General features: G+C 39.4%; 1 protein-coding gene across 4 annotated transcripts in view; it reads left to right on the forward strand.

The window, feature by feature from the left end:
• EPB41L4B (erythrocyte membrane protein band 4.1 like 4B) overlaps window positions 1-22,551 on the forward strand; it is a 249,164-nt gene that overhangs the window by 88,716 nt on the left and 137,897 nt on the right. For all 4 annotated transcript variants that reach the window (XM_074945196.1, XM_074945197.1, XM_074945199.1 and 1 more), the window contains exons 3-5: window positions 14,180-14,222; window positions 16,527-16,605; window positions 20,605-20,649. In XM_074945196.1, coding sequence (XP_074801297.1) covers window positions 14,180-14,222; window positions 16,527-16,605; window positions 20,605-20,649 — 167 coding nt within the window. The remainder of the gene's footprint in view (window positions 1-14,179; window positions 14,223-16,526; window positions 16,606-20,604; window positions 20,650-22,551) is intronic.

Consider the following 22,551-nt stretch of genomic DNA (forward strand, 5'->3'; position numbering starts at 1 on the left):
TTGTGTGGAATATACAGTCTATAGTGGTTGATTTGGGTAAATTGTTAAGTATCCAAATCAAACTTATTTGAGGTCCACCTGTTACTAAACTTGACCTACCTTTTGTTGAGGTTTATAATTTCCTTACTGTTTGTTCCCAAACACACTCTTTCTGTTGTTACCTGTGATTGCCAGCTGTTTTTGTGAGGGGTAACAGTCCTCCCAGCTTCCAGAGAAAAAGAATACAGTCCCACACCTTGTCTGAAAAGTGTCCTGTGTGTGCTGGCAAAACACTTGTGCCCTTGTTTGTTTCCGTTTCTTATCATGTGTCCAAACAGAAGCAGTACTAGTATTTGATTAGTGTAGAGTCTAGTGTGATTTATTCTGTAATTTTGTTTCTGTTCCCAAAAGTAACTTATGGGATAAAAGGGAAGGTCCTCTTATGGATTGGTAACTGGTTCTTATGTTAAAAGAAACAAAGGGTAGGTATAACTGGTCAGTTTTCAGAATGGAGAGAGGTAAATAGTGGTGTCCCCCATGGGTCTGTTCTGGGACCAGACCTGTTCAACATATTCATAAATGATCTGGAAAAAGGGTTAAACAGTGAGGTGGCAAAATTAGCAGATGCAAAATTTGCAGATGATACAAAATTACTAAAGATAGTTAAAACCCAGGCAGACTGCAAAGAGCTACAAAAGGATCTCTCAAAACTGGGTGACTGGGCAACAAAATGGCAGATGAAATTTCATGTTAAATGCAAAGTAATACACATTGGAAAGCATAATCCCAACTATACATATAAAATGATGGGGTCTAAATTAGCTGTTACCACTCAAGAAAGAGATCTTAGTTGGAGTCATTATGGATAGTTCTTTGAAAACATCCACTCAATGTGCAGCGGCAGTCAAAAAATTGAACAGAATGTTGGGAATCCTTAGGAAAGGGATAGATAATAAGACATAAAATATCACGTAGCCTCTATAAATCCATGGTACGCCCACATCTTGAATACTGTGTGCAGATGTGGTCACCCCATCTAAAAAAAGATATATTGGAATTGGAAAGGGTTCAGAAAATGGCAACAAAAATTATTGGGGTTTGGAACGGCTTCCGTATGAGGAGAGATTAATAAGACTGGGACTTTTCAGCTTGGAAAAGAGACCGCTAAGGGGAGATATGATTGAGGACTATAAAATCATGACTGGTGTAGAGAAAGTAGATAAGGAAGTGGTGTTTACTACTTCTCATAACACAAGAACGGGGGGGGGAGGTCACCAAATGAAATTAATAGGCAGCAGGTTTTAAAACAAATAAAAGGAAGTATTTTTTCACAGAATGCACAGTCAACCTGTGGAACTCCTTGCCAGAGGATGTGAAGGCCAAGACCATAACAGGGTTCAAAAAAGAACTAGATAAATTCATGGAGGATAGGTCCATCAATGGCTATTAGCCAGGATGGGCAGGAATGGTGTAGCCTCTGTTTGCCAAAAGCCAATGAGCAACAGGGGATGGATCACTTGATGATTATCTGTTCTGTTCATTCTCTTTGGGGCACCTGGCACTGGCCACTGTCGGAAGACAGGATACTGGGCTAGATGGACCTTTGGTCTAACCCAGTAGGGCCATTCTTATGTTATGTGATATGTTCTTTTTCTTTCATTCATATAATTTTAAAGGACAGGGATATGTAGGAGCAGGAGATGAGATTAAAAGGAGCATGTACTAAAATATCAATTTGGTCCCTTTTATTCCTCTTTCTGAGAAATCCTCTAACTTCCTGTTATTATTGACAGTCCTAGACTGATGTTTAATTCATTCACCGCAAGGTATTTACTGGGAGGGGCAACGAGATGGGCTGGGCGGCCTCACTGGAAATGTGCTAAAAGAAACTCAAAAAAGTATTTGTTTTACTTTCTAAGGTGTAAGAAGTAAGAAAAGAGCAATTCTGAGGATTAGAGAATACATAAGACGCTATCACATGCAACACAGTCTTTAACAACAACAAGAAGAAAGCATCAATAACCAAGTGCTGCATTGACTGAAACCAGGGAATTTGCATCTTTGTGGAAGGTGCACCAAAGTAGGTGACAGCCCAGTTATCTCCACCTGGCTCAAGTAGGAGTAACTAGAGATACACACAAAAGGCAGGAATATTCAACCAAAGTGATTTCTGCACACTGGAGTTTGGGGGCTTGTATGGGCAGGAAAGGCCAGCTCCTGACTGCTCTTATTCTCTGTCCACAGCATATGCTATGGATAAAGTCAGGGCCTGATCCAATACCCACTGAAGACCATTGGAACCTTTTCATTTATTTTAATGTGTCTTGGGTCAGGGCACTGAAATGTTGTGGACATATGGAAATTTGTGAAGAATGTGGAATGACAGATCTGCACCTTCCCTGGTGTGCAAATCCACTCCATTCCCTGTTCCAGGCCACATGGGCCAGTGTGAGCTCAGACTCCAAGATAAGTACTGAGTGGTTAAAAGATGATCATAAAGCTTCAAAAGGAAGGGCCAGTCTCTTCAGACTTTCCTCTTGCAGGGTATCTTGTTTTTCCCTAAAGCTTGCCAGTTTGCTCAAACCATACAGTAACTTGAATTTAAATAAGTTAAATGGTAATGAGAAAAGCATTTTTAATCAGTAAGGTTTTTTTTCCCCCTGTTTCAATCATTCAGAGTTTTATGGTATTGCTTTTATGCTTCCTTTTAAACTGCCAAATGTTTGAGAGATGGTGAGTGAGTAGCAACTCAAAGCAGTTGTTAGGCCAGCTAATGTGTTTCCTGAGAGCATAACACCCCCAGCTAGTGCTGAATGCTATAAATAGGGATGTTTGGAGCACAGTCGGAGACCACCTTAAATATATTAATTTTTAGGAGGGATGGAGTAGAAAACTAGTAAATATTCTGATGATACAACAGATTCTGTTGCTGACTCTGCTATAGACTTACTGTTTTACATTGGGCAAATCACTCACCGGTAATCTGTCTGTGACTAAATTCCCCATTTATAAAAAGGTGAGAGTAATGCTTCCGTTCACCTACATTTTGTCCGTCTGTCTGTGGTGTAAGCTCTTTGGGGCAGGACCTGTCCCTAACTTTGTGAATGTGTGGCATGCAGCACAGTGGGGCCCCAATCTCAGTTCAGACCTCTCAGTGCTATTGTAATACAAATAATAAATGTCTCCTTGCCCTCAGTGCTGAGGCTAATTGCAATGGTGATATGGACACCCATTAAATAAAAACTAGACTGAGGTAATTGGCTGGCTTCATGTAGCTACTCATCATGTGTCTCATGAATAACTACTTTCAGTTACCTCTGCCTAGGGCTGGATTTTACCAGCGAACTATACATGAAAGTCTTCAACACATTAAAAATTCCCAGACTATTCTAGTCCATAGTCGTCTTTAATCTTTTAGAAAGAATATGGGCTGTTTACCTGAAGGGCTTATGATAATACCATAGTACAATCTTGAGAGGTGGTGGAGAAGCAGGTTCCTAAATTCTGAGGACTTATGACTAAGAAATTCTTTTCCCCCATGATACTTCATTCACACACACACACACCCCCGCCCACACACACACACACACACACACACCCCTTTTAAATACACAAAAACAATAGTACCCAACATGGCTAGGCTCAAGATTTTCTCCTATGTGTGGTGTGCATTGCTGGAAATTTTTCAGTCTCTTCCCACTCTGGGATTTAATCAGGCATGTTGCCTATTTATTGTAAATTGTTTAGCTTATTTTTGTGAAGATGCCAGAAGCCTTCAGGCATGGATGCCTAGAAATTAAAGATTGTTATTTATTACTGAAGTTGATCTGGAGTGGCATCAGCCAGTCACCAGCACAGGAGCTGTACAACAAAAAGTCTAATGAGGTTTGTGCTACAGTGGGCAAATTGTTGTGCACAATTTTCTTTTCCTTTTGAGATGTGAGTAACTGCAGGGGGAATAAGAGGAGGAAGGCTATCTGTTGCACACAGTTCTTCAGTGTGGTTTTCCAGGCTCAGATTCAGCTTGCAGCAGCATGCTTTAGGGCAATGGTTCTCAAACTTTGTACTGCTGACCCGTTTCACATAGCAAGCCTCTGAGTGTGACTCCCCCACGCCTTATAAATTAAAAACACTTTTTTATATATTTAACACCATTATAAATACTGGAGGCAAAACGGGTTTGAGGTGGAGGCTGACAGCTCACGACCCCCCATGTAATAAACTCGCAACCCCCAGTTTGAGATCCCCTGCTTTAGGGGAAGCTATGTTATATGGACAAAACTCCACCTGATGCCTTAACCCTTTAATTCTGCTTAGCAGAAACTTGTGACTCAAACTTACACCTGTGAAGCTCTATCATTTAGATCAGACAGTAGCATGTGATACATATTAAAGGAATTCAATATGAATAGCCAGGTCCCCCCCCCCCTTTTTTTTAAACTGTTTTCAGTGTAAAATATTTAGGTGTTATATGAGAATGACAGAAGTATAAGTGTATGTTGCTTTCAAGTTTGGGTTTTATACTGTAATTTTGTAATTGTGGTTCATTCCTGTGTTTTAATGGTGAACAACACTCTCAGCACTTTGGTTAGCATTTTTATATGAAATATTATAGAATAATAACCTTAGATGGCATAACAATTGATAAAATATGTATAAGATTCATATGTTTGTTTTAGTGCTCATGCCCAAAGATGTCTGAACACTTAAGTAACACTTCTTAAATAAAAAAGCAAACCTTAAAATAATCCTTAGAAAACACTCCTGTATTATGGAGAGACAGTAACCTTTTTGCTAGTTAAGGTTGTAATCAGCTTCTCTTAAAAAAAAAACTTATTTTAGTCCTTATCACTATTGCTTGAAAAAATTACCAAGAATATAAACAAGAAAATTGAATTAATCAAATGGTTCAGGATTTACAGGTTATTAGAAGAAAAAGTTACCCTGATCTGAAAGATCAACTTTGTTTCCTTGTCTTCCCCTTGCTAAGGAACAGCTTGTTATGAGCTTTTCAAACTTTCCATGCTGTTAAATCTCCTGGAAAGCATGTACACTGGCTACCTTTGAAGTAAATAAGTTCAAATTAAGTAAAGCTTTTAACAGTTTGTGTTGTAGATAGTTTATGGCCAAATGATTTCAGTGGGAGTTATGGACCTAATCCTGCTTTCTTTGATGTCACTGAGATCTTTCTGCCTTTAACTTCAGAGGGCACCAGATCTGGCAGTATATGTTTTTGTCAGTCTGTTGGCTGACTGCTAGTTAGGAAGAAAATCAGGGTCTTTCTGTAAGTGACCAATAGCTGAGATCTTCAGCTCAAGTGGTAGAAGCCTCCTGTTTTTCAGATTTCCAGAACAGTAGTTCCCAAACTCGATTGGTTTAAAAAACTGATGTTTGAAGTATCACATGCTCCATTTTGTGCACATTTATTTTAGGCCATGTAAGCTTAACTTGAGTATTTATGAACTCCTAGTAAAATAAACTTTGGATTTGGCTGGTGGAGATCTTAATGTGGCAAATTAGAAGAGTAGACAGTTTGGCTGGGGGAGTCTAGGTGGGAGGTTTAGACCTGGTCAGGGATTTTTCAATTAAATGTTTTTTGTTTGGAAAACACCAATTTGTAAAACCCAAAACTTTTTGCAGGAACATACCAATTTCAATAAAACTTTTTTGTGGAAACTGTTTGTCAGGTCTTGGATGGTATTTTTGTTCAAAACCAGAGAGATACCCACCCTAGAATAGCTTGATGGTCAGGGTGCTCACCTGGGAGGTTGGAGTCCCAGGTTCAAGTCCTTAGTCTGCCTGATTCAGAGTAGGGACTTAAAGCTGGGTCTCCCACATCCCAGAGAGTTGCCCTAGCAAACACGCTATTGGCTATTCTGGGGTAAGTGAGAGAGTCAGTCTAAGTCAGTCAGTGTGTCTCTCTCACAAAGAAACAAAACAAAACATTTGGAAGGTCTCAGTTTTGTCCTGACGCAGAATGGGGAAAAAAAATTGCTATCAGATTCCCAAGGCAGGAAAACCCTTTCCTGCCTTTCTCTAATGAAATTGGACTGAGGGTGGCTGGAATGTAGGTGCTGTGTGTGTGTTGAGGGTGAAGAGATGGGGGCCTGAGTGAGATTATCATTACAAAAGGATTTTTTTTTGTGCTGATAATATCCCATCTTAATTAATTGGTCTCATTACAGTTGGTATGCCAACACCCATTTTTTCATGTTCTCTGTGTGTATATATATCTTCCTACTACATTTTCCACTGCATGCATCTGATGAAGTGGGTTTTAGCCCATGAAAGCTTATGCCCAAATAAAATTGTTAGTCTCTAAGGTGTCACAAGTACTCCTCGTTTGTTTGGGGGTTTTTTTGGTGGAGGGTTGGGGAGTATTGGCTGGAAGTGGGGGCTTTACCTGGACATCAGGCAGGTTCAGCTCCAGCTCACTGTTGTTCCAAGGCTTCAGGTTGCCAATTTCCCCAAGCCAGAGAGATGTGCCAAGCAGTCCCTAGCCTCACTGGAGAAATTTTCCCACTGGTGTCCTCCTGCCCTTGTCTCACAACTCCTCCCTGTAGGATAAGGGATTCACTACCCTTCTTCTTGGGGCTTCCTCTTTGGGGATACATTTTGGTGGTTTTGCTGGTAGTCCATTGGCAACTATTTGATTATATAGTGCTAACTCTGCTCCTTGTTTACAGCCACTAAATGAGCCACTTTCTCATTATAAGAAAGCTAAAAATGTTAAATATTTTCCTAACTTCATTTTTCCATGTGATCAATAGCCGCAGTTGCCAGAAGAATGTTAAAAGATCATGAATGAGCAGGGAGATAGTCTCTATTAAAAAGTGGCCAGCACTATGAAAAGATTTGAGAATTCCTATACTAAGGTGAATATAGATGTTGACTTCCAGTAGCTTTTGGCAGTTGACTGAATCAAAAATAATGGTCAATTTACCGGTCAAATATTGTCAAATGTAAAAAATGATAAAATTTGCTAAACCATTAATTCATTAGAACAGTAAGTAACAAAAAAGAGTAAGGCCTTGTCTATGCTACCACTTAAGTCGAGATAAGTTACGTCACTCAGGGGTGTGAAAAAACCACGCCCCTGAGTGCTGTAACTTACCTCCACTTAAAGCAGTGTCTGCACCGCACTGTGTCCTCATTGAGGTGGAGTAATTATGTCGATGGAAGAGCACTTTCCCATCAACAATGGCTAAATCGGCGCCACTGCATTGATCGTAATGAAGACAAGCCCTAAGTCTCTGTGCTCTCCAAAAGGCTTAGCCTTAGATACTTATACCTAATTATAAAAAACTGAGTTATTTTAACTCAGAAAAATGCAAAGCACAGTGAAATGACTTTCTAAAAACTGAAAGAATGGAGCCATAATGCAATCAGAAAGGTAAGCTGCCACTTCCATCAGGACATTCTTGCTGGAATTTTTGACAATAATTGACTGTGTTCAAATATAGGCGGTCAATTGACTGTTCAATTGTTTGCCAATCATGTTTACCAAACCCAGGTAAACATGGAAACGAATACTTAAGGACATCATAAATCTTATATTGTCCATATAAACAAATACATTATTCTTATCAAATACAAAGAAATGAATATTTTATCACTACACAGCAACATTGGCAACATGTCTAAGATGAAGCGAGGAAGGCTATTTTTCCATCCTTAGCTGTTGAGAAGAGGTGATGTGTGTTCATATTATGCTAGTTCATTCTTTCATGTAGGATGAAGAATAAATGGTAGTGAAAATGTTAAGAGAAACTCCAATGCTGATGGGTTCTTAATAGACTATTTTACAGCATTCAAATATAAACAGTATTATTCAGTGAAATGAGCAAATCTGACATATCACCTTCAGTCACAGGCACAGTGATGATACTTTTACTGAAACTTCACAGATATTCTTCCCTTACTATCTTACTTATTTTTCCCCACAACATCCTAGCATTTCATTCCAAAAAGGGAAAACCCAGTCCCTTAAATTTCTCTTAGTAAAGCTTCCTGTCTTAAAATATTTGGTCAACAGATATTAGAGCCATGTGTAACATAATGATGGTAAAGCTCATAACTTCTCTTTCCACTGCAGTGCTTCCACTGGATGTTGACAGGAAGTTAACCAGGTGGAGTGGAATTGTTTGTTTTGTACTTTGAAAGGTCTGGATTCTGCCCTAAATTCGTTCAATTAGCTCTTATCATATTGTAATCGCTTAGCTAAAATATACATTAATGGGACCTATCATCTTTCTTTGCACTAGCACTTGCAGTTAAAGAATCCCCTGCTATTATAGGTCACCACTCTCAGTTCAAACTTGCCTTCTATGCAGAAGTTTTAGTACTCTATATTTCAAACCTCACTTCATCTATTACACATCTTCTCATTTCTCCAAATTTTTAAAACTTTTTGGATAGAAAATTATTGCAACCCAATCCAGATCTTAGTTGCTAATTTTAGTGTTCTAACACATGTTGCAGACTTATAAAATAAATATGGATAAGTCAACCTGTCCTGTGTAGAGGGGAGTATTAGCATACTCCTTACGTGAAACATCCACATATAGTCTGTGGGTATGTAAATACTGGTGATTTAGAGTTGGGTTAAAACTTTCTTAAAACAGGTATGTCTTGTGTATGAGCCCAAGACTCTGTTGTGATCTAATCTTACCTTTCTGACAAATAGCATCTAATATCTCTTCTCTGGGTCTTTGCAGCTGCATCATCCATATGGAACATAGCTGTCTTGGTGAGGTCATAGAATATGATGTGTACCATAGGGAAACCAGATTCTAATCTATGCAAATTCTTGGGAGTATAGTAGTCACTCACTTATATATTTGTAAAGTCCATATAACAATGTGGCCCCAATTCTGTTCAGTACCCTAATTATTATTAAAGGTGACCTTCAGAAGAGAAGAAAAAGGGTTTGTGCTCTTATTTCTTTTTTAAAACTTTATACTGTATAAAGAAGGCATGACCATGTTTTCATTGGATATTTTTTGCCTTGAAAAATTATTTTGGTATTTTCCTTGCTTGTGTTTTTACCTTAGAAATTCAGATCTTGTCTATCTTGGAATAACTGGTAGGATTAGGATACCAGAGATACCACTCAAACAAAACCTTATTGAGAGGGAAGTGGTGTTGGTTCAGACTGTTGATTTAAAGCTGTTTGCTTTTTGTTCATGTTAACGCTTAACAAACCTTAGGAAGAAAATGTATTTGACAGCGGTTCAGTGCCCCCCACCAGTTAACGGCTGAGAGAGTTTGTAGATGGTATCTCTTGACACTTCCAATAAGTCTTCCAGCAAAACCAGACTTGCCATTCAGGACATTCTGAAGGTTGAAAACAAGCAGGGACAAAACATTTTGCAGGTCTTCTTTATGCATAGTAAAGCAGCAAAACAAGTAACAAAAAAGGGTCAAACCCAGTTTTTTTCCTTTGCAGGTCACCTTTGCAGGCTTTGTAGCTCAAGACCAGGACTTTGAATTCTTTTATGAAGCAAATGGGGAGCCAATGGACTTTTCAAAGCACAGGTGTGTCGTGTATTTGTCAGCCTGTATTGCTTAAGAGGCATGCTGGTGCAGATGTACCAACTTCAGTCTTCAGTTGGCAGTTGCAGTCATCCTTGGAGTGTTCCAGTAGGTACAGTTTATTGGCTGTATCTTGACATAAATGCATCTCTTACCTTATATGGCTGTTCTATTTTGGGAAAATATTGGCTGTTACCATTATTGAGGAATTACTCACAGTACTTTTCTTCAAGGAGATAGAAAGTGATTAAATAAACAGAGAAGTAACTGGAAATTGTCCTAATTCATTTTTGCATCAGTTTTGTGAAACAAAAAGGACAAAAATAGAAATCATTTGGGATAAATCTAATATTCTGTTTAATAAATATGTCCTTCAAACAAAATCTAGCAAGTTTTCTCGCCAATGTAAATGATCTGGTATAATAATGATTTCATTTCTGAAATGACCTTGGAAATAATATTGCTATTAATTCCAACCAGGTCCTTAAAAACTAAAAACATTGGGCCTGATTCACCATTGTTACACTGGTATAGAAACCAAGTGTAACTCCATTGCAAACATTCTCAGTTGGTAATGTCCATTAAGTTGCTCCAGTTTTACACCAGTGTAGTAATGCAGTGGTGAATCAGGCCTATCATGGTTACTGCCATATTACACACACCTTGATGAAGACTAATAAAAGACATCAAGACAATGATAATGTCTCAAATAACTGTCAAAATGCAGGTAGCCATTTTTCTTTGCCTTCAACATTCGACATATAAAAATAAAAAAATTATTATTGACCTTCATGTAGAAAAATAAATTTCATAACTGAATTACCCTCAAATAAATTGGTTAGTCTCTAAGGTGCCACAAGTACTCCTTTTCTTTTTGCGATTAATCTTCCTGACCTTTCAAGGGCACTAATAACTTGCTCAGAGTCCAAATTGGAGTAGTGGACTGTAGTGTGGTAGGAAAAGAGCACTACCTAATTTCTACTCTTGTATCATCCTCAAAGGACCCCTTCTAAGCAGTGGCTCCTTGATGCACTTGGACCCTCACAACTTGAAGTCCATTAGCCTGAGCTCCAGCTTTTCAAACGAGGCAGCGCATCTGCAGAAGTTATCAAAAAGAGTTCTTGTGGAGTCCCCCAACTCCAGGCAGCTTCATACTAAGACTTCTGGAATTCACCCTTTTGTGTTCACATTCTTAGTCAGGGATAGTGATTATGGGTTCCAGTCAATAGCTTGTAACATAGCCAAGTAATTTTTGGTTCTTGGCAAGGATGCCATGAAGTCTTCACTTCCGTTTTTAAGCCATTCATCTGGCTGGCTGTCAATAATAAGAGCATCTGATTTTTTGCTTAGAGGCTAGGGCCTGCATTCCATGGGCATATGAAAGTCTGGCTTCTGAGCTGGTGTGCTCCCAGTTTTTATGGCAGCAGACGCCTATGTTGTTTTTTCTTGACACACTTTCAGTGTTCCTGGCCACCTCAGCCATCCAGACAACTGCAGCTTATGGGGAGGAGTAGGGTGATAAGGGCTATTACTTGGGTTCAGAGGGCCTGTAAGAAAACTAACTCTACTGTGGAGAAACATCCAGACACTGACTATTTAGCCCAGTTTTTGCAGAAGCTGTCCAAAACAGCTGGGGTTAAGTTGATAGCCGTTCATGAATCTACAAAGGCAACACTCGCCCCCTATTTTGGACAGTGCTGAATAATGGTATAATGGACCCCTCATGCATCTGAGTTTGCTTGAGTGAGTGTAAAATGATGCCCAGTGCTTGCTGTTTGTCCCCTGGAGAATCCTACATTTATGACTGTACTGTATATGTAGAAGGAATGAATGGTTACAAATGTACATTAGCTGGTGAAGCTAGAATTTAATGTAATGGCCTATTTTGCTACTTATTAGATTCTTAAACATTTCTTAATTGCTAGTTTTTGTAAAATTATGTACACGTGACAGATGAATTGGTAATTTGCAGTGTTATGGATGTTTAGCATAGTACCACATGCAGACATTCTAAAACGTGTTAATCATTTACAGTACAGTAACTCCTCACTTAACGTTGTATTTATGTTCCTGAAAAATGCAACTTTAAGTGAAACGATGTTAAACAAATCCAATTTTCCCATAAGATTTAATGTAAATGCAGGGGGTTAGGTTCCAAGGAAATTTTTTTGGGACAGACAAAAGGCATTATATACTGTACAGTATTGTGGTTGGGAAGTGCCCCTGGCTTACCCCACACAGGCAAAGCCCGCTGCAGGCAAGGACGCTAGGAAGCACCTTTGTGGCAGCTTACCCAGAGAAGAACAGGCACCGACTTTGCTGGGGGATGCTCCAGGCCCGCCTCTTCCCACCCCCACTCCGTCTCCTCTCTGGAGCACGCCACATCCCCGCTCCTTCCCAGCTGTTTGGCAGCGCTTAGGACTTTCTGAGAGGGAGGAGTGGAGACGCAGTGCAATGCTCTTGCAAAGTCGCTGCTTTTCCACAAAATCTTACATGCAATGTACAGAGCAGGCAGCCAAATTGTTGTAAGGGAGCATCGCAGAACTTTAAATGAGCATGTTCCCTAATGGAGCAGCGACGTAACTTTGAAACAGCTTTAAGCGGGAGGACGTTAAGTGAGGAATTACTGTACACACAATGAAGATAATTCAAAAAAGAGTACTGCAGCTTTCTCAGCACAGTTGGAAGGTGAATAAAAAGTGAAAAGATGGATTTTTTTACTTTTTAGTTTAGAAATCAAACACTGAAGAGTAGTATTCCATGTTTGGGTATGTGTAACACTAAATTGTCATCTTAAATTTTTGTAAGGGCTTCGGTATACGCTTTTTTAGTCCAGATGAACTCCAAACAGTCATAGAACTGAACTTGTATATTAGAAATCCTTAAGAAAATGGAATTGTATGTACATCCTGTATTTAACTTGAAATGACAATACTGATAAATGTGGATAATGCTCCTATAAATATAGCTGGGGATTATTTTGCTGACTAATGTGTTCATTGAAGCAAAATGTTCCTCTTCTCTAGAAGAAAAAAAAACAAAAGTTCTAATTGCATAATTTCAATCAAAAGAGCAAAGTTTGAATAATTTTGTTTCTTCTCAGAAACTTGAAATGATTACTAGCTGATTTCTTGTGAATGTATATTTGCTGGATGAGAGATAAATAATTGATTTTGTGTATATTAATTTACAGCTATGTAATATATTTGTATAAAAATTATAACATTTTATTTTCACTATGGTGGTGGTTCTCAAATTTGTAAAGAGGTGGCTTCCTTGGTAACTTCTCCCAAGGGAGTCTAGGCGAGCTCTGGGCAACTAAAAGCACATTTAGAATAATCGTTCTATTTCTTTTTTATTCTGCAGGGAATTTATTTGCTATTTGGGTTATGGGTTGGCAAACTTTTAAAATACACTTTTTACAACTAGCTGTTGCATAAATTTTGCTTTCAATTAAGGCATCCAGAGTAAAACTGTGGTTTTGCTATTTTATTAATTATTTTCACATGCATTTAGCAAAAGCAGAGGAGAATCTGTTGAATACCAAGTATTCACTCTGATTCTGCTTTTGCTTAATATAGAGTGGAAATGCCCCAAGAAGAAAAGCAAGCAAAAGGAACAAGCTTCTTTTTCTGAATGTTGCTGCTCCAAACTTACTGGTCTTATTAATTTATTTTATGTTTTTAAATAAACAGCAAAAAATGGGAAGAGAATTTCTCTTATGGTAAGGTGGCCCAAATTATGTTCTGCAATTTAGTGAGGGGACTATCTCGACAAGTTCTCATAATTAATATTTATATTTTGGTAACACACCCAGATGCCTCATTCGGGCATGACGATTCACACTGGGCACTATACAGGAACAGTATAAAACTTAGGACTAGTTAGCACTGGAAAAGGTTTGCCAGTAAAGCAGACCGTCCTTGTGTAGACAGAGTTTATATTGGCTCAAGTGCTTTTTTTGGTGTAGCTCATACCGGTTCCCAGAACAAAATAAGCTTATACCATCAAAGGCACTTTTTTGCCAGTATAACTTCGTTTCCGTAAGGGCTGTTTCCAGTATAAAATGGGGTTTTTTTGTTTGTTTTTTTGTTTTGTTTTGTTTTTAAATAATCACACTCCTAACTGACATTGCTATACCAGCAAAAGTTTTAAGGGTGGACCAGGCCTTAGACTCTGAGCTTGAGACAACCACAGTGTGGGTGGAGAAATACAGAGAAGTGGAGGGAGCCATATGGGAGCGCCACTGAGTGGGATTGGACCAGACAATCGGCTGCCTTCAGAAGGTCATGAGTAACGGTTAAAGCATTGGGCCCAGAGTTTGAGGAAAACCTTCATTCCCTACATCCCACTGTAATTGTATGTTTGTTTTTACAGCCTTTCACTACTAATTGGGTTGTGCCTCACAAGGAAGAAGCTCCTATGGGTGTGTTTAACTTTTAAGGTCCAGTTTTACTGATAAGATAGGCACCTGAGCTCTGTGTGTGTGTATTCAAATAAACATTTTCTAGTGAAAACAGCTATAAAAGATTGCCAAATAGATATGGAAGTCTTTGCTTTTCAGAGCAGAAACCCCTTCCTTTAAATGAATTTGTGCTCTATTAGTAAAATACCAGTAAAATCTTGAAAATGAATTACTTTTAAACACAGGTTTTCTTTTTTTTAGCACTGGCTGGACCATTCTAAACCAATTAAGAAGCAAATAAAAAGTAAGTAACATCGGTCCACAAGTTTATTTTATTCCTCCCCTAAGAGTTCAGTTTAGAGTGTTTGTGAACATGATTGTGAGGCTCCAAATGTTTCCGTAATATAGTGAATATTTCTCAGACAGTGGATTCAGGTTAATGGTTGGCTGCCTGGCGAAACCTTTTTGTATAAAAGCAAGGGTAATGGACCAATGAGTAATGCACCAATCTTCAACTCTCTCCTTTAAATATGATTTTTATTTACCACTTTTGTTGATGCCAAAAGTCCCTTCCTCCTGCCTGGAGTTACTTTGTCATAAACCAGGGCTGGGGAGCAAGCATCAGCTAGGTTGCTGCTAATAGATTCAGCAGACAAATATCAGCTTAGAAAAGCTTATGTGATTTCTCCTAGGTGCCTGTTAATATTAGTTGGAGGCGTGGGGGAGAGTAGGAAGAAGCACTCCCCTTTCTTGTGACCCCTAAATTAGATGGGGAAATTGGCCTGGAAAAGAAGGAACGGTGGCAGGAGGGACCTGAGGGTTGGCAGTTCCTGTTGGAAGCTGCAGAAATCCTTTGAGTTTCGTGTCCAGGTAGCCTCTGCTGCCTCCCCTTGCATCTTCACTGGTGTACTTTCACCTGGTTTAATGTACATAGTTCCTGGATATGTCTGGATTTTTGTGAGCTGAACTCATGTCATCGGTGGCAAGTGGATGCCAAGAGAGGTGGTCCTGAGACCATTACTGACAGGGATTGTTAACTCTTTCCTTTGGGAGAGGGTAAAGCTGCTAACCACCCTTAAACTATGATTCAACCCTGGCTCAATAAACTGTCCCTTGAAACATCTGTGTTCATCTGATTTCTCCAGCTTCATGGATCCCTATTAATCTGGAGTCAGGCCTGGGTATGATATGTAGACAGCAATAGTATCCTTGGGCAGTAAATGTCTGCTAGCAATGGACATAGGCCCAGGTGTCCATGTTGATTTTATGAGATCTAACAATTACTGTAGGTATGGCTGATCATAAGATGCTACTGACCAATTTGCAAGATCTGGAAGGAGTGGACACAGGTTTTTCTTTAGTGCTCTCTGTTCTTTCCTTTCTCAGAGGGAGCTGCTCACCCACTTCGAGTGGCTCTTTCATGCAAGGCCTGCAGGACTCTTACAACTTCTTGTGCGTATGAGGCTAATAGGGTAGATTGTGAAGAAATTTAGGGTCCATTGCCATTGATAGCTCTGGTGCTTGACTTGACCTCACCTTTTCATGACATCTCAACCTGCTTCTCTGTACTTGGATACATGATCAGCAAGTGCTTATTCTCTGATATGCCAAGGAAAAGACAAAATGATTCTAGAGGGAAGAATCAAATATTTTCTGCGCAAGGCATTTTTAACAGATTTAGTTTCATTGCTTTCACGGTGTCTGGCCCAGTTAGGGGATTGTATGAGAACAAGCTGGCTCAGACCCATACTAGAGAAGGCAGTGGGGAAGCAACTTGATGGAGGTTGTAATAGCTCCATCTCTCCGCACAATATGTCCTTTCCTTGCCAAAGTGGTTTGCATTTGTGAAGAAGTTTGGGTCCTCTATTGTCTTTGGACAGTGGTGCATATGGCTTTATTTTTCCACCAGCAGCAACTAGTGTTAAGAGGCAGTGCCTTGAGGAGGTAGATCTCACCGGCCAACTTTGTCACCTGTGGTTTTGACTTCCGAAACACCTCTTCTTGGGGTTACCCTTGAAGACAATTTTAAAGCTTCAACTAGTGCATCTTTTGGCTGCCCATCTGCATAGTAGATTGAGTGATCAATAGGCATTCAGAAACTACAGTGGTGATTGTCGTCATATAAGCACCTAGATAGAAAGGTGGTGGATTCTCCATTTCTTAATGTCTTCAAACGAAGACTGGATGCCTTTCTGGAAGATATACTTTAGCCAGACATGCACCATGATAGCCCAAATCAGCAAAAGTGTATTTGCTGAACCTTTTTAGCTTGAGAACTAAGGTGGGGAGGTTACTATCTCATGTCCATCAGAGCTTGAATTTTTCCAGCATTCCTAGCACAGTGTAAGGCACATCTTTTTGGACAAACATTTGTTTGACAAATGAGCCATGGCTTAATTTCCTATTATATTGGCTGTGGTAGCACACTAAAATGCCCACAACGGGCACGTAATTATTTCTTGTTGTAAATATTTTTAATTTAAGACACAAGTCAAATGTTACTGTGATGAGGACACTTTAAAATATAATTACTTTGTGTTAAATTTTTCTTGCTCTATGGGATCACCAAACCTGTGTAAACTTCTGTTTTGAATCTTTGTATATACAGTTGGACCTCCGTACACTTTGCATTTTCGAATTAAATATTACTCATCAGAACCGAACAACCTTCACGAGGAGTTTACAAGGTAGGAAATAATTTTGATTGCTAAACTGATGTCTGACAATGGGGTGTATAAGGTATTTGGGGATTAAACTGTGGGAGAGGGAGGAATGTGGGTTATATGTGCTTCCTTGGTAGAATAGGCATCATATTCAATCTTCTAGCTGGTGTTTTATGACAGTCTAAGGGACATACCCTCCTTTCCATTTTTTGTCCAAACCTGTTGCTTTGGCCTCTCAGGTGCTTTTGGATGGAGAGGCAGATGGGTCAGTGGTATTTCCCTCCAACTCTCCATGTGTTTTAGGTTTTGTGACTCTTGAAAGGGAGCCGTGACTGGGTGGGTAGGAGCTGAACCTGGAGAAGGAGGACTCTCTGCAGCAGTATTGCCTGTCAAAGCCATGGTGGGTGGGGGAATGGAGGGGGATTTCCAATGTATAATGCCGACAGCTGGGCTCCGTGCTCTTCTCTGCTGTGAAGTGTGGAGGTGATCAAATAAAAGTCAAATGGGTCAAAGAAAGACCCAAAATCAGCAGAATTTTGGGAGGATTGGGAGCAATGCAAACAGCTCAATCTTCTCTACCACCTCCGCCTACCCCCCTCCACTTGTTCACAGTCTCCCTGCACTAATGGAAGCTGTTCGGTGACCATTCATCCTGTAGGGACTTCTTATCATTGTTTTGAGGCTGTGGATGACCTGTGGTCTTTGAGAACATTCCATACTTGTTAAGTGAGGAGCTCTCCCACAATTCAGAAGAAGGAGGGAATTGCCTATTTTTGCACTTCCCGTTCCTCCCAACTCTTCTAGTCACTCAGTCAGGCCAAATTGTGTCTCTAATTATTTTGTACCCCTTCCTGCTGTCATTTTTCTGTTTCTGACAATTTGGAGCTTCTTGGTGTTTTTTTTTTAATTTGCTCTGCATTGCTAATTGGGCCAGGCTGTTTCCACCATGCTCTTTAAAGATTATATTGATAATTTTATAGCTTCTTTATAAGAAACTTTTAGTCAGCAGACCTCTGTTTACTATTTCCTTTTCTGATGCAGTAATTAAGTACTACTTTGACTGCTGTGCCACAAGATTAACGAGCTAATTGTAATTGCCCACTTACTTACTTTGAAACTTCCATAGAAGCCTTAATATACGTTACCAATTACTGCAATAGCAATAAACTGATAAAAGGCCATGCTTTTTCATACAGTCCATAATTAACCTATGGAACTCACTGCCACTGATATAATTGAGTTCAAGAGTTCAGTAGGATTCCTAAAAGGATGAGGCATCTGCATGTGTAATGAGAAGATTCATAGTTACATTACGTAGAATGATATATAAAAAACATTTTAGAATAGAGATACACACACCCTTTGTCATTCTAATTTTTTTTTTAATGAATCTCCACTCTGGCTAGGTTGCATTTCCCAGCATTCTGTAGAGTTAGGTAAGAGACCAGGACAGCAGGTGCAAATTCAGTGCAGGGAATGGGGGGAAGATTTATAGTGGTAACAAAATGAGCTAATTGAAGAAGAAATTACACTAGATCTTTGTCCTGTATAAAGATATTTTTAGCAGATGCCTTTTGAGGCTGTAAAAATAATGTGGTCACAGTTAACACTTTTATGGGGAAGTGATGACATTTCTTAAAATTTAATGCACCAAGGAAGGCATCTGCTGGCATTTTTGTCTACAGGGCTTCATTAGTTTTAGTCAGAATAACAATGGGTTGTTTCTTTTGAAGAATGTATTTTGCTCCTTGAAGTGGGATACCAGAAACTGAGATGCAATAGTAGGCTTGCACAGAAAAAGGAAATAACGGGGAGTCAGATGTGGAGAGAGTTGCAATATTCCTCGGGCTAGCAAAGTGGTGGTATTGCCTGGATTATTTTCCCCCCAAAATTTACCAGCATTCATGTTATTTTGAAATCCTGGAGCAAAATAGTAGGGACAGATTTTCTAAGCCCAGATTCCTGTGGTGGTGCACAATTACTTTTACATATACAAATACTGACACGTAAGTGGCAACCCAGGTATCAGCTGTGTATGTAAGTTAGGCATGTGTAAAAATCTGACCCCTACTCTTTTTCCATGAGCTTTTCTGCTGCATAGCACACAGAAAAGCTTCCTAAACATGCCTTTGGTTCCTGTTCCCCTGTCTGTTTTGAATTGATTCAGTCTTCTAAATATTGAAAGGTCAGCTCACAATCTCCCAAACACATGAATGTGAAAAATTAGTTTGTTCGTCGCAAGGTGCTGGTGACTCACGGTGCCTGATCCTTCCTATTCTGTTCCCAACATGTCCTTCAGTGCCAGTAGAGAAAAGAATAGACACGTTTGCTACGCTCTTCTTTTTGAAGACTGGAGACATGCATCATGCTGCTTTGAGCCCAGATGTCTTACTCATTTCATTCACCTCTTAACTCACCCCTTAGTGGGGGCAGGAGAGGCTGGGGCGGGGGCAGCCCCTGTCATCCCCTAACCTCAAAGAAGGACACCCTGCTCCAGAAGACCCAAGGCAGGAGCATTTTGGCTTGGTCTATACTACCACTCATGTTGGTATAACTTATTTCACTTGGGAGTGTGAATAAGCCACCCCCTGAGCGACGTAAGTTACGCTGACCTAAGTGCAGGTGTAGACAGCGCTATATCAGTGGGATAGCATCTCCTGCTGACTTAGCTACCACCTCTTATGGAGGTGGATTTATTATACCGACAGGAGAGCTCTCGCCTGTCAGCATAGAGCATCTACACCAGATGCTCTACTAGCCCTCAGTGTGAGATTGCTGGGTGGGGTGGGGGCAGGAAAAGCCAGGTGAGATGCCCCAGGCAGCAAGATGGTTGTGATTTTTCCCAATCCGCAAACCTTTTGTTTTAATAAAAATAAAACCAAGGAATCCTCAGGCTTAGGAAAGAGTGGCAAGTGGATAGGGCATCAGTCTGGGAGATGCAGATTCAGTTACCTGCTCCACCGCAGACTCCCTGTGTGGCCTTGGGCAGTCATTTGATCTCTCTGTGCCTCCACATCCCCATCTGCAAAATGAGGATCTCTGAGTTAGGGAGTTTATTTACAATTCAAGTTTGTGAGGCATGTAGGGTATGTCTACACTGCAGTGTAAGTTCAGGGTTAGTGGGACTTGAGTCAACTGACCTGTGTTAGGGAACTCTGGGCTTGAGTGTCTACATTGTATTTTAACCCTACGTTAAGACCTTTCTAACTCATGCTTGAACCTAGGGCTCTGGTGTCCACACTACAGTGTGCAGACCCTAGTCAATGTCACCAAATCCCAGAGTACCTAGCACCCGCCCCTTTCCCCCAAAATGTGGCCGCTCTAGCCCTAGAACCATGTTGCACTGTGGGAAAACTTCACTGCCCATCCTACACATTACCAGGAAGCAGCTCGCTTTGCAAAAGGCTTGATCAGTTATCCATGAGCTCGGGCTCAAGCACGGCTTGCGTTACAGGGTAGACATACCCCTAGACGCTACAGCAATGAGGGCCATGTAAGAACCAAAGATATGCCAACCTATTTAGTTTCTGTCTCCACTCATCATGGAATCTTTGTTCTTCTCTCATTCAAAGCTCTTTTAATTTTTAAAATAAAGCCATAATTGCCTTTAGACTTCATAGCTCATTTAGGCTGCAGTTCAGGACAGCACTTAAGTGTGGGCTTCAGTAGAATTAAGGCTCCGTGCTCAAAGCTGAGTACATGCTTTCAGTGCTGTCTTAAATAAGGATGGGTTCCTGAAATGTAGCTTTACGACTTCATCCTGCAATATGCTGAGCAATCCTCCAAGGTGTAGAATGTTCTCAACTCCCACTGACTTCAATGAGAGTTAATGGTACTTAGCATCTACCAAGTGTGTGCCGTGCTCTTTGTAATTGATCCTGAAGGCTCATATAACTTACAAAATCAGTTTATGGAAATGTCTTGACTAAGCACGTACTCTTGACGAAGAGATGAGGGCTGAAAAGATGACTCTGTATGCGTTTGATTGTTTATATTTATTTATTTATTTAATGTATTTGTTAGGTACCTGTTTGTATTACAGCTCCGACAAGACATTCTTTCAGGAAAGTAAGTACATTTTTGTTCCTGTAACCTTGCTTAAAGTGTAAGTAACAGAGCACCACTTTAAGGGTTAAAAGTATTACTTTAAGCCCATAAGCTCTTTCTGATCCTTTCTGTTATTCAAAGAAGTATATAAGGAATTGTAAATTGCATTTACTGATCCAGTGTTCTCTTGTACATTTTTCTTTTTCCATTAGAATACGGAAATGTATACACATACATTAATCATAACCAAATTAATAAAATCTAGTGGAATAAGAACTTTTTCATTTGGTCACAAGGTGGTAGAAATATATCTATTCATGCAATATTATGCAGAGCTTTCTGTATCAAGCTTTAACCATTCCATTATCCTTAATGGCTATTTGTGTGTTATAGATTTAATTGTAAGTGAGCATTATGCTGCACGTAGCCATTCTTAAATATTCAAAAATGTAAAATACACTCATACAACATGATTAAAATAAAAAACCGTATATGAATCATACTAGGTATCCTGTTATCTTATACATTTGTCAATATCAGATTTGAAATTGAAATGAGAAATAGTCAAAATAAGACCCTTAAAAGAAACTGAGAAGCCCTGAGAGCTCTTAATTTGAACAATATATGGTGGTGAAACTGGACATTGTGTTGTGTATGTTTAAAAAAGAGAGAGAGAGTATACATGATTTTAATTTCCAAGTAGCAAGTTCCAGAAGAGAAACCTCATACTTCATTTGGTTAGAGAAATAATTCTTACACAAAGGACACAATCCTCTTAAAATTGCTCATTTCTTCAGACATAGAAGAGCATGAAAAAGATTTGGTTAATAAATAGCTAAAGTACAGTAAATATTGTGGTTTTTAGGATATTAGAAGGTTTCAATCTTAACCAGAAGTTTATTATTTATTACACAACAGAACAAGTGGCACATACAAATGGGAAAACGATTATACTCTGTGTATAATTAGGGCAAAGAATGTCTTGATCTGTATGATTATTTTAAATGTAATGTGAGCTTGCCATACTTGTAAGTATGACAGATGCAAGGGAGTGGAAAAAACACTCGATAATAGTGTCAACGCTTCTTACTTAAGACACTTGTAAAAAATATGTTTTTTGCAGCCTCATTCTTTTTGACAATGTAATTGTGCATTTGTGAGGTAGATAGATAAATTATAGATATATTTATTTTAAAAGTTTTATAAAGAAAAATATTTAATCCTAGAATCCATTGTAGGAGTACCACCTATTTTCTTCTTCTGGGTTAATGTTTTCAGTATTAGTTTAAACATGATTTATAGTTGAGCGTATCATGTTTTCAGTATTAATGAGAAATTACTAAACTAAGAAATAATTACCTTTATTACTAACTTGTAAACTAAGCTTATTTAAATGGAAATATTGTTATACCAATAAAATAAAAACCAGCAGGATCTTATTTAAGGGGATAAGACAAAATGTCACATTTGTTGTGAATACAAAAAGAATCGTAGTAGGCAGTCAGTTATAGCTATAACATTTCATTCAGTTGCACGTTCATTTACACGTTCGTTCATACACACACACAGGTTCTGCAGCTGCTGTATAGTTAACTAGTCCTGAATGTAGCTTGAGTTCGTGGCTTGGGTTTGTACCTTTTGGCAGCTAACTAGCCAGGAAAGCCAGGCACAAGGAAGAGCTGGGTCTCTGTTGGGCATGCACAGGTGCCCTTCCACGTTGGCAGCAGAATGTTACCCTCCAAAGTCTTCCATCTCCAGCTTTAGTTTGAATCCAGAGTCCATAGGTTTTGCTGTGTCACACTGCCTCTGGGTTCGGTGTGATTGATGTGATTGCAGACATGACTTTCAGCCTAGGACCTGGCTTTGATGTTTCTTCAATTGTACTTTTGTTCTTTTCTTTTGAGGGTGGACTCCTCTTACTTT

The sequence above is a fragment of the Natator depressus genome, chromosome 2 (assembly GCF_965152275.1).
Source record: "Natator depressus isolate rNatDep1 chromosome 2, rNatDep2.hap1, whole genome shotgun sequence".
Classification (NCBI taxonomy): Eukaryota; Metazoa; Chordata; order Testudines; family Cheloniidae; genus Natator; species Natator depressus.